At 39.5% G+C, this 15,900-nt stretch overlaps 1 protein-coding gene across 3 annotated transcripts in view; it reads right to left on the minus strand.

The window, feature by feature from the left end:
• LOC126236204 (galactokinase-like) overlaps positions 1-15,900 on the minus strand; it is a 131,135-nt gene that overhangs the window by 76,692 nt on the left and 38,543 nt on the right. For all 3 annotated transcript variants that reach the window (XM_049945316.1, XM_049945315.1, XM_049945314.1), the window contains exon 2: positions 8,616-8,802. In XM_049945316.1, coding sequence (XP_049801273.1) covers positions 8,616-8,802 — 187 coding nt within the window. The remainder of the gene's footprint in view (positions 1-8,615; positions 8,803-15,900) is intronic.

Consider the following 15,900-nt stretch of genomic DNA (forward strand, 5'->3'; position numbering starts at 1 on the left):
TGTAGCAAGCGCCTGAGTTTCCGTTGAGTGAACATTAATGGAGTATTATAAATAATGTGTCACTTTAAAACTAAGAAGATTTATCAACATGACACTGAGTGAAAGTTATTTATGTAGTGGTATTTCAGTTTCTTTAAAATGCGACAGTGATGTGTGTAAAATATGTGTAAAAAAGGGAAAGGAGGTTTACTGTGCACTGACTGCAAGTGCTGGTATCATGACAGATGTGTAAAGCATATTTGAAATACATAAAAGATGAATGTGAGTGATCATGCCGTCAGTGTTTGGTAAGTGCCACAAAAAATGAAATAATGAACACACTAATTTTAAAAGAAACTATAAGTGTATTAACAGATGATCTGGACATGATCAATTCAAAACATCAAGAATTTGTGAGGAAGTGTAATGAACTGGATATGAAATATACCATAATGCACTCTCTCGAAAACATCCCGTAGCACAAGACAACATTATCGTTACAAGTCATTCGGTGCCAAAAACATGGTGTGCGCCGTGTGACACATGCATCAACTTCAGCATGTGAGTGCGACCCCACTGATAGTGCTGTCAACAAAATCAATGACAAAGTTTCTGAAGAAATTAAAAAATGAGCTTTCTGATGCAAAGATTCACCAAAGGACTGCATGCCGAGAGTCAAGAAAAAGACCTCTCTTCATACTTTTGTGAAAGTATACATTCAAAGCTTTAGGTTTCAGGAACGTTGAACCTGATGCCAAGTTAAATACAGTGGTGGAGAATATTGTAGTAGAGACAAATTATAATGATCCAGTTGGTATTTCTCCAGGCCCACTATATTAGGTCGCAGTCTACCCTTTTTTTCCAACAAACTTTCCGTACAGCTAATCTCATTAAATAATTCCTCTAGGGATACTATGATTGCTTTTTCAAGTGAGAACATTAATTGTTAAACGGTCATAAATTATAATTTATTCAATTTATTTCACATTGTATTTAAATTGTTACTTAATTTTCATCCTCTATTTGTTGTAACTAACACAATGTTATACAGGGTGTGCATAAAGTCTGGAAACACTTTCAATTATTTATTGCACAAGAACCAAACATTGCACAGATATCATACATATGGTATTTTGAAGAGAAACCCTGAAAGTTTTTTTTTTCTTGTGTACCACCACAGCATCGTTGGGTAATCTACCGATAGTCGGCATTAGTCAGTGCAAAATATGGCGAGTTCAGGTGCAAAGCAAGCTTTCTGTGAGTTGGAGTTCGACAAAATCAAGTGTGCTACAGCTGTTCAACGGATGTTTAGAAACAAGTACGGTAAGAAGCCACCAAAAAGGATGGAGCTCCTCCCAATTTTCATCGTGAAGTTCGTGGGTACCTGAACACAGAGTTGCCGCATCGATGGATAAGCCGTGCTACAGAAGGGGACAGCTGTTTCATGAAAACCCCATCAGCAGATCTCACTCTGTGTAACTTTTTTCTGTGGGGACACATTAAAGATCTGGTGTATGTACTGCCTTTACCACGGGATGTAGCAGAGCTCTGGGAGAGAATATGGGAAGCAACTGCCACAGTTGACGATGCCATGCTGGGACGGGTATAGCAAGAATTCGATTACCATATTGACATCTGCCGGCTCACTCATCATTTGCATATCGAATGTTTGTAAAAAAACTTTCAGAGTTTCTCATCAAAATGCAATATGTATCACATTTGTATAATGTTTAGTTCTTGTGCAATAAATAATTGAAAGTGTTCCTGGACTTTATGTACACCTTGTATTTTAACTATCTGTTTGTTTTTATAATATTTGTTGCTTCTGTTAAATAGTCTTCCACTTCTCTGTAGTTTTGTAATATAATTTTCTAGCAGTTTGATGAGCACACTTGCACAGAGTTTTGTTAACTCCTCATGAGTACTTGTTTTATTCAGTAAAACTGTAGGTATGTCAATCATTGCTGTACCTCGCTCTGTTAAGAGATGTGTTATAGATAGCACATGCCGCTTACAATATGTTGAATACTTTTTTTAGATAAAACAATTTATCTTTCTGCTTTATTCTTATTTTCTGGCTGTGTGACATTTATATGTGTTAGCTGGTGTGTTAGAAAAGTATTTGTACACAGGTATGGGAAGGTATGGTTTACTTATAAATTTTGGTTCCTGACAGCCTCATTTTGTAATTTTGGTGCACTTTGTGCTTGGACTTGTTCTTGCTCAAATGCAGGGTGGGTCATAAATCACCAAAATTAATAAGCTGTTGTATAAGATTGTGGTCTATAACCAGAATAAGGACATAAATTGTTTTCTGGATTATTTTTTATAATGACAAGCCTGAAGAATCCATCAGAACAACTGGCGAAATGGGTACTAAAGCTTCAGGAATATATCACAGTAGTATATAAAAATGGACACCAAAAAAGCAGCCACTGGAGGAACATTACAGCACTGGTGATGTCTCAGCTATCCCTGCATTAACAAACACTGCAGCCAAACAAAGGGAAGGTCCAGCTTTACTGAAGACCATAGCAGCCTTATGGGTGGAAGAGGCTGTCAATGGAGAATTCAGACAAATATATGGGCAATTATAGTAAAAGAATTAGAACACAATGGGTGGAAATCATCCCAGCTCTTTTATAGCCAGGAATACTGTACATCAGGCCACCTGGGATTTATGAGACACTTGATAGAATCAGAAGCAGGTATAATTTGCCAGGTCTTTACTAACATCACAGACATTTGTGTAGGCCACTGTAGAGAATGCCAATGAGGAAGCCATGTGGCCCAGTTAATCCAAGGATATTTTGTACCAATTTCTCCTCCAGTTGCTCCTTTTCAGTGGATTGGAACTGATCTCTTGGTAGGTTTCTCAAATTGACAAATAAGAATAAATGCATAACAGGATCCTCTGATTAACTAGCCTGCCACATAGTCACCAAGATTGCACAGATTACTGGATCTCTTTAAATCACCAGGTTTCTTGTACAGAGAGTCAGGTGTGAAGATCTCTGATTGTGGACAAATATTAGAAGTAATTTTATAACACGTCATCATCCACAGGAAGACAACTGCCTACTTGAAGACTAGGGCCTTATGAAACATTTTAATAAGACAATGGTAGATATGATCTCAGTCTACATTGGTAACATACAAAGATAGTAAGATATAGCACCGCTTGTTGTGGCAGTCACATACAACACAGTGAAGCAAGATATTACAGGTTTCATGCCTTTTTTTTCTGATGAGGCTGGAACCTCAACAAGATAACTTGTTCCTGTCTCAACATGACAATGTTCATATTGATTACATTAAATATAGCATCACCAGAACTAAAGAACTAAGTCAGTGTGCGCACATATGGACCTTTGACACCCAGGATATGAATCATGAACATTACAATGCCAAACACCAACCAGTAAACTACAGCCCAGGTGATCTATAATGGGTTTTTACACCTGTGCTGAAGGTCGAGCAATTATAAAAATTACTGAAGTGCTACTTTGACCATTAACAAATCCTACATTGCTTGTCAGACGTCACCTACAAAGTAGAGGATATCAGCAGGTAAACTTGAAGCCTTATTATAGTCTTGAGGCACACATCGCTGCCCAATGACAGCAATGGCTCAGTGGGTGAAACCCCATTTGAAATTCACAGTGAGCATGACAGGATGAAAACATGACCACAAGATGAGGGTCCATCAGTGACACCTATATGAAAGACCATTGACTAGAAACAGACGCAGTGAAATATAATCCATTATGAAACAGTGGTTCACTGCCTTGCAAGGAGAGATAATGATGCCATGTGCTGCACACCATCTGTCATGGTGCTATGATGCTGGTTGGTGACATGAGGGAAACCAGTTCAATTTCTGCCTCCTACAATCATTTAAGATTTGTGATTTCTAGAAGGTTATGGGGCATACTTATTTATGGACATTGCAATTTGTTAGAATATTTTGTGGATGTGTATACTTGTATAGCATCACACGCTGTTGAGGCAGAAAGTTCAACTCTATATATACTCTCAGATGTCCTCAATAAATGTGCTTTTATTGTGAAGTGTCAGTTCTTGCTGATGATCCTCCTCTCATAATTGGTAGTAGATTATCGATTTTTTGTGACAATATGATACAAGCCAGATTTAACAATGGAATGTAATGAGAGTCTAATGCCAGCACATTAATAATGTGCTGTAGGCAAACAATAGCTTCAGGTGCAATGTAATTACAAAAGGAGGGGTCAAAATGGAGAGTGAATAAACAAAGAGAGAAGATAGAAAAGGAAAAAAAAACAAAAAACAAACTGTTACCAAAAAAATAGTACCTACACATGAAATGTCAAATTTAAAAAGTTACAATAAATAATAACTGTTGTAGTCAGAAAGGTAGTTATGGTTGAAAGTAAAAAGAATAAAATCAAAGGAGAAAATTCTTTAAGAGGGCTAAAAAAGAAAGGTACAGAAGAGAGACATCTGTCATTAATTTTCCTACTCGGGTAGTAAAGGACAGCAGCACATTGGTAGATAACACTTTTATAGCCCAAGATGGGTTTAAAAACGTAAATTCTTTTCCTGTTGAGAATGGGCTTTCTGATCATGATGCTCAGCTAGTTACAGTATATGATATAGCTCCATTCAGTAATTCAAAACTACTCTCCAAAGTTGTGCGTTCAATTAATGACTCAACAATTAGAAATTTCAGAGAAAATCTTCAGTGGTTAGCCTGGGATGAGGTGTACAAGGAACCTAATGCTAATTTAAAATATAACTTATTTCATGATACACTTGTAAGAGAATTTGAAAACTGTTTCCCCAAGAAAGTAGTTAAATCTTATTATAAGAAACCATGCAAAAGACCTTGGCTTACTAAAGGAATAAAAATATCTTGTAACAACAAAAGGGAACTGTATCTAACAACAAGAAAGAGTAATGACCCAGAAACAGCCAAATATTACAAAAACTACTGTGCTACATTAAGAAAGGTTATTAAAAAGTCCAGAAGCATCTGCATCATGTCTGAGATTAATACCTCTGATAAAAAAATCAAAACAATTTGGAATATTATTATAAGGGAGATAGGGCAACCGAGAGTACAGGATGACGGCATCACCATCAAAGCGAATGGAAACTTGATAAACAACAAGCCGGAAGTCGAAAACATTTTGAATAATCATTTTTTTAAATGTTTTAGAGAAAATAGGATCTAAATGTTCATTAGAAGAAGCAAGGCAGTTAATGAAAGAGGCCTTACCCACACCATTGACACAACTGAAATTCCACCGACCTCTCCTTCTGAAATTTGGAAGATAATAAACTCTCTCAAGAATAAAAGCTCACATGGAATTGATGGAATTTCCAGCAGGATAATAAAAGCTTGTCCCCAAGAAATAAGTGGGATTCTTAGCCACATATGTAACAGCTCTCTGAAGCAGGGTATTTTCCCAGATAGACTGAAGTATGCCATTGTTAAACCACTGCATAAAAAAGGGGATACGTCTGATGTCAACAACTACCGCCTAGTCTCTCTTCTGACTGCCTTATCCAAAATTCTTGAAAAAGTAATGTATTGTAGAGTAGCTTCATACCTTTGTAAAAATAAAGTTTTAACAACATGTCAGTTTCGTTTCCAGAAGGGTTTTTCAATGGAAAATGCTATATATACTTTCACTAATGAAATATTCAATGCTCTGAGTAACCAGAAGTCACCCGTTGGGATTTTTTGTGATCTATCAAAGGCTTTTGATTGTGTAAATCATGGAATACTTCTAGATAAGCTCAAGTACTGTGATATGAATGGAACAGTGCTCAAATGGTTTAAATCATACCTAACTGGAAGAGTGCAGAAAGTTGAAGTAAGCAGTTCACATAATATGCAAAACACTGGTGATTTCTCAAACTGGGGAACAATCAAGAATGGGGTGCCACAGGTTCGGTCTTGGGTCCTCTGCTGTTCTTAATACATATTAATGACTTGCCGTTCTATATTCACGAAGATGCAAAGCTGGTACTTTTTGCCGATGATACAAGTATAGCTATCACACCCAACAGACAAGAATTAATTGGTGAAATTGTAAATGATGTTTTTTCAGAAAATCATTAAGTGGTTCTCTGCAAATGGGCTCTCATTAAACTTTGACAAAACACAGTATATACAGTTCCACACAGTAAATGGAATGACACCATTAATAAATATAGACTTTGATCAGAAATCGGTAGCTAAAGTAGAATATTCAAAATTTCTAGGTGTATGCATTGATGAGGGGTTGAACTGGAAAAACACACTAAGGATCTGCTGAAATGTTTGAGTTCAGCTACTTATGCTATTAGGGTCATTGCAAATTTTGAGTAAATTAGCTGACCATGCCTATTTTCATTCTCTGCTTTCGTATGGCATCATATTCTGGGGTAACTCATCACTGAGTAAAAGAGTGTTCATTGCACGAAAGTGTGTAATCAGAATAATTGCTGGAGCTCATCCAAGATCATCCTGCAGACACTTATTTAAAGAGCTAGAGATCTTCACTGTAGCCTCACAATATATATATTCACTTATGAAATTTGTTAGTAACAATCCGAACGAATTCAAAAGTAACAGCAGTGTACATGGCTACAACACTAGGAGAAAGGATGATCTTCACTACTTAAGGTTAAATCTAACTTTGGCTCAGAAGGGGGTAAATTATGCTGCCACAAAAGTCTTTGGTCACTTACCTAATAGCATCGAAAGTTTGACAGATAGCCATATAGCATTTAAAAGGAAATTAAAAGAATTTCTTAATGGCAACTCCTACTCATTAGATGAATTTTTGAATGTAGTAAGTGGGTAACTTCCCCAAACCCCACCAAAAAAAAATTAAAAATATTAAGTGTCATGTAATATTTTGTGTAATGTAATATCTTGTATAGACACCTTTTATTAACCTGACACGTTCCATACCATTACGAAGTGTCGTATTCATGGCCTATGGAACAAGTACTAATCTAATCTAATACATAAATTAGAGCCATGTAAACAATACAGCAAAATATGTACTAACATTTATGAAAATTAAAGCACCTAAGCTTGATGCAGATAACTGAAACAAACTTTATAACACAAATTCGGTAAATGACAGTGACAGTGTCATGATTGGTATTGCAGAACTGTAGATGATCTCTGACTCTGAGAATTCAATATGGTCTGAAAGCTTCAAATTGTGGAATCATAACTTCTAAATGTTTTGACACTGAAAAAATGAGAAGTCCCAAGGAATCCGCTCCTTATGTAGGGTGTATGCAAGTCCAAAAACCATTAACAGTCTTTGCAGGAGCACGGTGCAAAGCAAGCTACCAACCAACAATATCCCAGATGTGTTTAACAGACACCATGTCAGGTGATTGCACAAGCCAGGGAATTAGCAGTAATCGTCTTTCCTTGAAGAAGCATTATGCATTTCTTACCACCTTTGACAGGCATTGTGCTGCTATAATACAGCCTACTAAATTGTCAGAAGAATGGGCAGTACCCTGAGCTCTAATGCTTCCTTGGTATAGCAGCTTCTGTCCAGATTGCCCTCGATGTGTAGTTTCCGAGAACACTGGCAGCATTCAGTGGCACCACAAACCATCACCTTGGCAGGCAGATCAGTGCAGACAGCCATGTTACATTTATCACACCAGCAGCTAACATACGTCCTGCCATCAGAACAAACTGAAGCAGAACACCTCTAAAATCAATAAATTTTACCCCTCAGTATCCCAACAACAGAATCAAATTGTACATTTTGTTTTGTGGTTTCTGGACACAATGATACAATGGTATGCATGCCACCACCCATTCTACTGGATGCCTTTTCACAGAATAAGCATGATGCAACACTGACAATTCTGATCATACAATAGAGAGCGTCGTCACATCTTCTTGCATGCTGTCTCTGGGAAACCTTAATTACTTATTGCTGGTAAGTTGTTTTACACTTCCACTGAGTTAGATGTATTTATTCTGGGCATTGCAGTTCACACAAATGTTCATCTATGCTGGAGGGTTTCATAATTCCAGAACCAGTTGTGCTGATTCCACAATAAATTTTACAATCCAGACAATTCTGAAACTACATATTAACAGTAGCTGGTTTAAATAACTGTATCTTTACAAGCCAAAGTCTCACCATTATAGTTTCCAACCAGATCACATAAACTATATTTCTCTCGATTATGATCCCACCGCAAGTAAGTTTCAAGTTTCCACACAGTTGTCTTGCCATGCTAGATGTCGAAGTAAATATATAATACATCTTCTCGCTGAATAACAGCACAGACAAGCACAAACACAAAGAGACAAAAATTCATGCTCCTCGAATGAGAGCTGCTTTCATATTGCCAAAGAAAGGATAATGTTGGAAGAAACAAGAATAATTGATTTATTAGGAGGGGTGTCCACCTTCTTTGCAGCTAATAGAATATAATTCAAGTGGGGAAATATGACATTCAGGGAAATCAGATAATGTTTTCTAAGAATTTTTGTAGTTACTCATGACTATTGAACCAGTGTCCAACATGCGCTTTACTATGTACTGGGTTTACTTCAAAAACCACAATTTAAAAACTTAAATCAATAATTAACTAATGTTAATTATGAAGTTACAAACCTTTAAAATTCTGAACAACTCCTTTAACATAATTAGCCCATTTAGGTGACCCTGGCTGAAGAGACTGCTTAGACGGAATAAGAAAATCAGTTTCTTTTGGAGCATCACATTGCTGGTTAGTTGTCAAGACATGGCAGGTATCAGTATTGTTCTTGCTTCCTACCACAACTGTCACCAGAGGTAAAGCCTGTTGAACAACGTACATTGAGTTACTGACAACAGACAATACATTCTGTTAAAATGATAAGAGGTACATAGTGATATTTAATAACACAGATTGACTGATTACAGTAACTCTGTCAAGGAATTTAGGCGATACGTGAATTTGGAAATCATTGTGGGGTAAGTACAAGTATTTTCATACCAACTATCATTTAAAATAAGGTTTTACATTATATTAAATAGGTATTTCAATCATTCATCCATGCCTTCACAGTGCACTATTAACCACTATTCACACTACATGTTTACTTACAGCAACTTTGACATACAAGCGAGTATTGACAATCAGAGCTGACCTATGATATTTGCTAACAAATGCTGACAATCATATTCACAACAAAAAATTGCAGGACCCACCATGCAGAATAAGTAAAAATAATGTAGAATCACTTGTTATAAAAACTGGCAACTTACATGAAGAAGATATTCCGATACATTATTATGTGTGGCAACTTGGTGAAGCAAGTCTAACAAACAAAAAGGTGTGCAGCTTTGTAAATATAGCAGCAGTGAAAGAAGTCACAACACTACCAAATGACAACCAAGAAAATTATATATTATTGGGCTATTGTTAGCATACATAGTTGTTTGCAGTAGGTTTTTTGTATCTGCATGCACATGACAATGCCATGTCCTGTTGCCACAAACATAGCTAATCTAGACAGTGGTGACTCAGTTAAGGAAGCAAGGGAATTGGACTGTGGAAGTGAAAAACAAACTCGATGTATGGGTCAATCGATGGGGGATCTGAGAGTCTGAGCACCATGTAGAGATGAGTATAGAGAAAGGCACAATACGTGAACAGACTGAATGATAACAACTTGCACGCAAAACAAAGAACACAGCACATTGCAAAAGCTAGGTCTGGATTGGTCATGTCAGCATAAGAACTGTCAGGTAAACCTGTCAGCAAGTAAACACCCAGATCAATGGTTCTGACCATACAGAGTGCGCCATCTGGGACACGTTGCTGCACTAGTCTGCCATAAGACCCACCACATCTCATTTTACGTCCATATAAATGTCTGCTGGGGCTTACTCAACCCCTGAAAAGGCCATGTATGCCTAAGTTTTATGTCACAACCTCTATCACAAAACCAGAGAGGGTGTGAGATCTTTCAGCAGTGGGTCTACCTCTGATGTAGGCAACACAGACACAGAAGACTCTGCCACAGCATCAGAATAGGACAGCTGGTCTGCCTGCACCAGTGAGGGTGAGGATGCAACCATGGGTGAGTGGGGAAAGGAGGGAATGGGTTCCAATTCCATGAGCTCTGCAGTTGGAATCAGAGGAACAAACACTACCATTGTCCCATTCTGTGAGCGAAAGTAGGGCGGTGGAGGATGCGGTGGAGATGGTGGCAGATGTGCATGCTGACACAATTGGTGGTGTCCTACTGGGAACACATCACAACTGGCCTGATCACCTGATTGGTATTGTGTATGTGAGTACAAAATACCATACGGATCAGCACTCCAGATGGTACAGCGGATCCTCATGCTTTTGAGTGCTCACGTCTATGGCATTTTGTTCTCACATGCTTCAGCTATAGCGTGAGTTGCACTTGGGTAAGTTTGAAATTAAGGCTTTGGCACCGCATCACATCTACTGGCATGTGATTGATCGTGACATTAAACTTCTTGTGTGCGTTTGCGCAACCTGTGCACAGAAAGAAGGCTGTGCCATGGCTTCAGTTTTCTCCTTGACCAACCCCAGTGTAACCTTGGGACATGGTGCACATTGACAATGCAGGCCCATTTTTGGGAAGCATATGGTTGTTGGTAGTGGATGCATTGTCTGACTTCCAGAACGTTGTCAAACTGTCTTCCATAATGTCCACAGCAATGAATCGCATATTATCTGTCACTTTTGCTATTAAGGCGCCCCCCCCCCCCCCCCAACCGAGTTCGAGTCTTGGTCCGGCACACAGTTTTAATCTGCCAGTAAGTTTCATATCAGTGCACACTCCGCTGCAGAGTAAAAATCTCACTACGGTAAACTAATGAAGTTTCAAGAACTGGCTTTGAATGAAGACTCTAGGAATATACTACAACCCCCTATATATCACTCCAACAGGGATCGTGAGAATAAGATTAGATTACTTACAGCATGCACAGAGGCATTTAAACAATCTTTTTTCCCACATTCCATGCACAAATGAAATGGGGAAAATCCCTATTAACTGGTACAGTGGGATGTATTATCTTCCATGCAGTTCACAGTGGTTTGCAAAGTACGAGGGCAGTTCAATAAGTAATGCAACACATTTTTTTTCTGAAACAGGGGTTGTTTTATTCAGCATTGAAATACACCAGGTTATTCCCCAATCTTTTAGCTACACAACACTATTTTTCAACGTAATCTCCATTCAATGCTACGGCCTTACGCCACCTTGAAATGAGGGCCTGTATGCCTGCACGGTACCATTCCACTGGTCGATGTCGGAGCCAACGTCGTACTGCATCAATAACTTCTTCATCATCCGCGTAGTGCGTCCCACGGATTGCGTCCTTCATTGGGCCAAACATATGGAAATCCGACGGTGCGAGATCGGGGCTGTAGGGTGCATGAGGAAGAACAGTCCACTGAAGTTCTGTGAGCTCCTCTCGGGTGCGAAGACTTGTGTGAGGTCTTGCGTTGTCATGAAGAAGGAGAAGTTTGTTAAGATTTTTGTGCCTACGAACACGCTGAAGTCGTTTCTTCAATTTCTGAAGAGTAGCACAATACACTTCAGAGTTGATCGTTTGACCATGGGGAAGGACATCGAACAGAATAACCCCTTCAGCGTCCCAGAAGACTGTAACCATGACTTTACCGGCTGAGGGTATGGCTTTAAACTTTTTCTTGGTAGGGGAGTGGGTGTGGCGCCACTCCATTGATTGCCGTTTTGTTTCAGGTTCGAAGTGATGAACCCATGTTTCATCGCCTGTAACAATCTTTGACAAGAAATTGTCACCCTCAGCCACATGACGAGCAAGCAATTCCGCACAGATGGTTCTCCTTTGCTCTTTATGGTGTTCGGTTAGACAACAAGGGACCCAGCGGGAACAAACCTTTGAATATCCCAACTGGTGAACAATTGTGACAGCACTACCAACAGAGATGTCAAGTTGAGCACTGAGTTGTTTGATGGTGATCCGTCGATCATCTCGAACGAGTGTATTCGCACGCTCCGCCATTGCAGGAGTCACAGCTGTGCACGGCCGGCCCGCACGCGGGAGATCAGACAGTCTTGCTTGACCTTGCGGCGATGATGACACACGCTTTGCCCAACGACTCACCATGCTTTTGTCCACTGCCAGATCACCGTAGACATTCTGCAAGCGCCTATGAATATCTGAGATGCCCTGGTTTTCTGCCAAAAGAAACTCGATCACTGCCCGTTGTTTGCAACGCACATCCGTTACAGACGCCATTTTAACAGCTCCGTACAGCGCTGCCACCTGTCGGAAGTCAATGAAACTATACGAGACGAAGCGGGAATGTTTGAAAATATTCCACAAGAAATTTCTGGTTTTTTCAACCAAAATTGGCCGAGAAAAAAAATGTGTTGCATTACTTATTGAACTGCCCTCGTATATGCAGATGTAGATATAATACACAACTAAATATAAATGTATTAGATTTAGTTGTAGAGAAACTCTGCGTAACAACGACAGGCATTATTTTGAAAAATACAACCCCTAAAAAGGACAACAAAATTCATCAAATCACTAAAATTTAGTAATACTGCTAACTTTGTCCTAACTTGAGCTATGTCTCTACTCAGTCAATGGCTCATGGTATACTACTTTATGAACAAAGAAACGCAATAGAAATATCCATCTATAAAACCAGAGATAGGCAAATGGCTCTGAATTACAGACCTATTTTGATGGGTGGTAGACTTTTTCTGACACAGTCTTTTTCTGATGCAGACTTTTAACGGATACACCACAAATACTCTCATTTTACAACATTGTATGTTAAAAAAAACTAATATTCTTCAAATTGGTTTTGCTAAGACCAATCTCAGTAATAATACACAACAGACAGTTGAAACTGCAACATCAGGAAGACAGAATGCAACAGACATTATACTGGCATGTAACACATGCTTGGATACAACAATGAATTGCATTCCAGCAGAACCATAAAGTAGATGAAGTAACACTATCAACATTTTGTATGTAAGGTAACATTACATAGCCAGTTTGCCATTCAGAAATAGTATCTGAATGTTGTTTGTCTGCGAGAATATCATATTGGGCCTGATGCAGTGAGGTGATATGTCTAACAGCATGTGTTGGAATTTGAAAGTGGTGGGATCAGGTTTTGTCAAGGTAGTAGTTTGTCTTTCTGTAACACTGGTGCTCATGTTGGTTGGTGTTCAGTGACTGTCGCATGAATATAGAATCAGTGGATTCAGAAAGGCCATACCAAACACCATTCAAGATCTCAGAGACCCTGTGCAAAAATACATGACGGGATATACACATTGTTCCCTTGGCTGCGCAGGATTATTCAAAAATGTCACTTACCTTGTGTCAGGAAAAGGGCTCCTTATTGGAAGACAGGTATACACAGAGGCATTGTGATAATGTCAGGAGTACCATGGACTGTCAGCAGGGAAATCATTGTTACAGCAGCAGAGTGTGCCAACAGTGTTGCAATCAATGAAATCACTGGACAGAGAAGTGACAGTACATTGTCTTTTCAGATGGGTACCACAATGAATGTATCCATGTGTGGAGATTCTAAGGAGAATGAACTGCATGAATTGAATTTGTTGCCATCATATGTTCCAGCACCTAGTGTAATGGTTTGGAATGCCATTGGGTATGCAACATTTGTTGCACCCTATTTCTGATGTCTTCACGATATGGTTCCACAAGGTAATGGAAGCCCACATGTTACCTATCATGCCTTGATCCATCCCAAAACAGAGGGTGCCCAACTGTTGCCCTGGCTATCATGTTCTCCAGATCTCTCACCCACTGTAATCATCTGATCATGGGATGCCAAGAGACATGTACACTACTACTCACTGGGCACTATGATTGATGAATTCCTACACAGATACGAAGAAGCTTAGAATGGCATACCAGAATCTGTCATCCAATCACAGTTTGACTGAGTGCCTAACCAGGTTAGACCCACTGTTGCTGCTAGAGATGACAGCTCTTTTTACTAAGTTTCATGTTCTGTATATCTCCATATCATCTACAAATTACTATACTGTCAATGCACACTAAATAAATTCATTATTTGCTATTCTTTCTGGTGTCGCAGTTTCATTGGCCAGCAAGGGGGTGAGCAGCTGTCACATCAACGGCCTTCTGCCATTATCCAAACTCAATGTCAGGCTGCATGTTTCTGTATCTTCTACTTACTGTTGCCAGTGCCTTTATAGTAAAAACTGCCTAATGGAAACTCCTGCAGTTAAACCATTGGTGAATTTGCAATTTCTGTTCGCTATGTTATGTACGGATGACCAGTATCAAACTTCCAGTAAGACTAAATTACACAGACGTGTTGTTTATGCTGGCAGTTCCTAATATCCAATTGACATACATGCTCAGAAATACACCTATGTACTTGATATCTGGGTGAGTATTGTGTATTTAAACCGGGGACCTAGAAACAATGGAGAGACTTTGTCCCACCATAGCCCTCAGTGGTTCACAACCCAACAACAGGCCATAGAAGTCTAACCACCCCACCACGGCCCCACACTGAACCCAGGGTTATTGTGTGGTTCGGTCCCCAGTGGACCTCAGGAATGTTTCATACCAGGCAAGTGTAACCCCAAATGTTTGCGTGGTAGAGTAATTATGGTGTACACGTACGTGGAGACAGTGTTTGTGCAGCAATCGCCGACATAGTGCAACAAAGGCAGAATAAGGGGAACCAGCACGCATTCGCCGAGGTAGATGGAAAAGCAGTTTCAAAACCACCCACAGGCTGGCCGGCCCACCGGACCCCGAAACTAATACACCAGGTAGATTCGTGCCGCGAACCGGCATGCCTTCCAACTTGGGAAGCAGCATGTTACACCGAGCAGGTGACAGGGTGGGCTGCTATCTGGGTACTTTATTCACTATTTGTGGCAAGTGAATCCCATCCAGAATTTCAGTGTTTCCAAATCCTGGAGATGAGAACTGACCACAGAACACATATTTGGCTTTTGAATTATGGATGGTATTAATTATAGTTGTACATAAATTTCTTTTTCATCATTATTGTCTGTTTTTCCTCTTCTGAGTTTTGGCAGTAGCTGTTTCTTTTCCCATTTTTTTTTCTTGTGGCCTCAGTTCAGTCCCAGATGGGGTAGGAATTTTCCCTCTTTCCACTCCTTCCATGATGACCCCACACTGTTCAGCCTGCTATCGAATCAGTAATGGGGATCTTTCCCAAGAGCACTACGCTAACCATCAGTACCCTCCTAATCTCACAAGGAAGAAAGACATTATTGTACTTTAGTCAAGCCAATAGCCCAATCACTGATTGTACCACAGATTTTATTTTTTTACTTAACTTTTTTCCCTTACTTTCTTTTGAGTAAAGAGTTATGCTTCACCTTCTGAAAACTTAAAACTGATGTGTACTTCCTGTAAACGTGTGTGCTGTATCCTGCAACAAGTGCATATGAGTGTGAGTGTGCCAAGTGTAGTGTCACTGTGTGTGTGTACTTAAATCAACTGCCAACTGTAACAGTGTGGGACCAGTTGTGTAGTAACCAAGTTATACATGAAGCCAATTCAAATAACACAAGTATGGCTTTATTCATAAACATCTAAACAATAACGGACATAAGCCTCTCATGACTCCACATGTAACAAGACAAAAGAATCATACAGAAGGTGCAATGTAAGCGATACACAGAACAACTGGTGTGAGCAGTACAGTCTAAAAGAACATAGTGCGAGTGAGTCAGCACTGCTTGCACCTACATCAACATGAGTCACCAGCAGATGGCACAGAGGTAACCGTGTCGTGTTCATGCTTCCTGCAGGTGTGGCCTGTGCTGATACAGTTGGCGGCCAATTTAAGTACACATGCACAGCAACACTACACTCACTG

The sequence above is a fragment of the Schistocerca nitens genome, chromosome 2 (genome assembly GCF_023898315.1).
Source record: "Schistocerca nitens isolate TAMUIC-IGC-003100 chromosome 2, iqSchNite1.1, whole genome shotgun sequence".
Taxonomy (NCBI): domain Eukaryota; kingdom Metazoa; phylum Arthropoda; class Insecta; order Orthoptera; family Acrididae; genus Schistocerca; species Schistocerca nitens.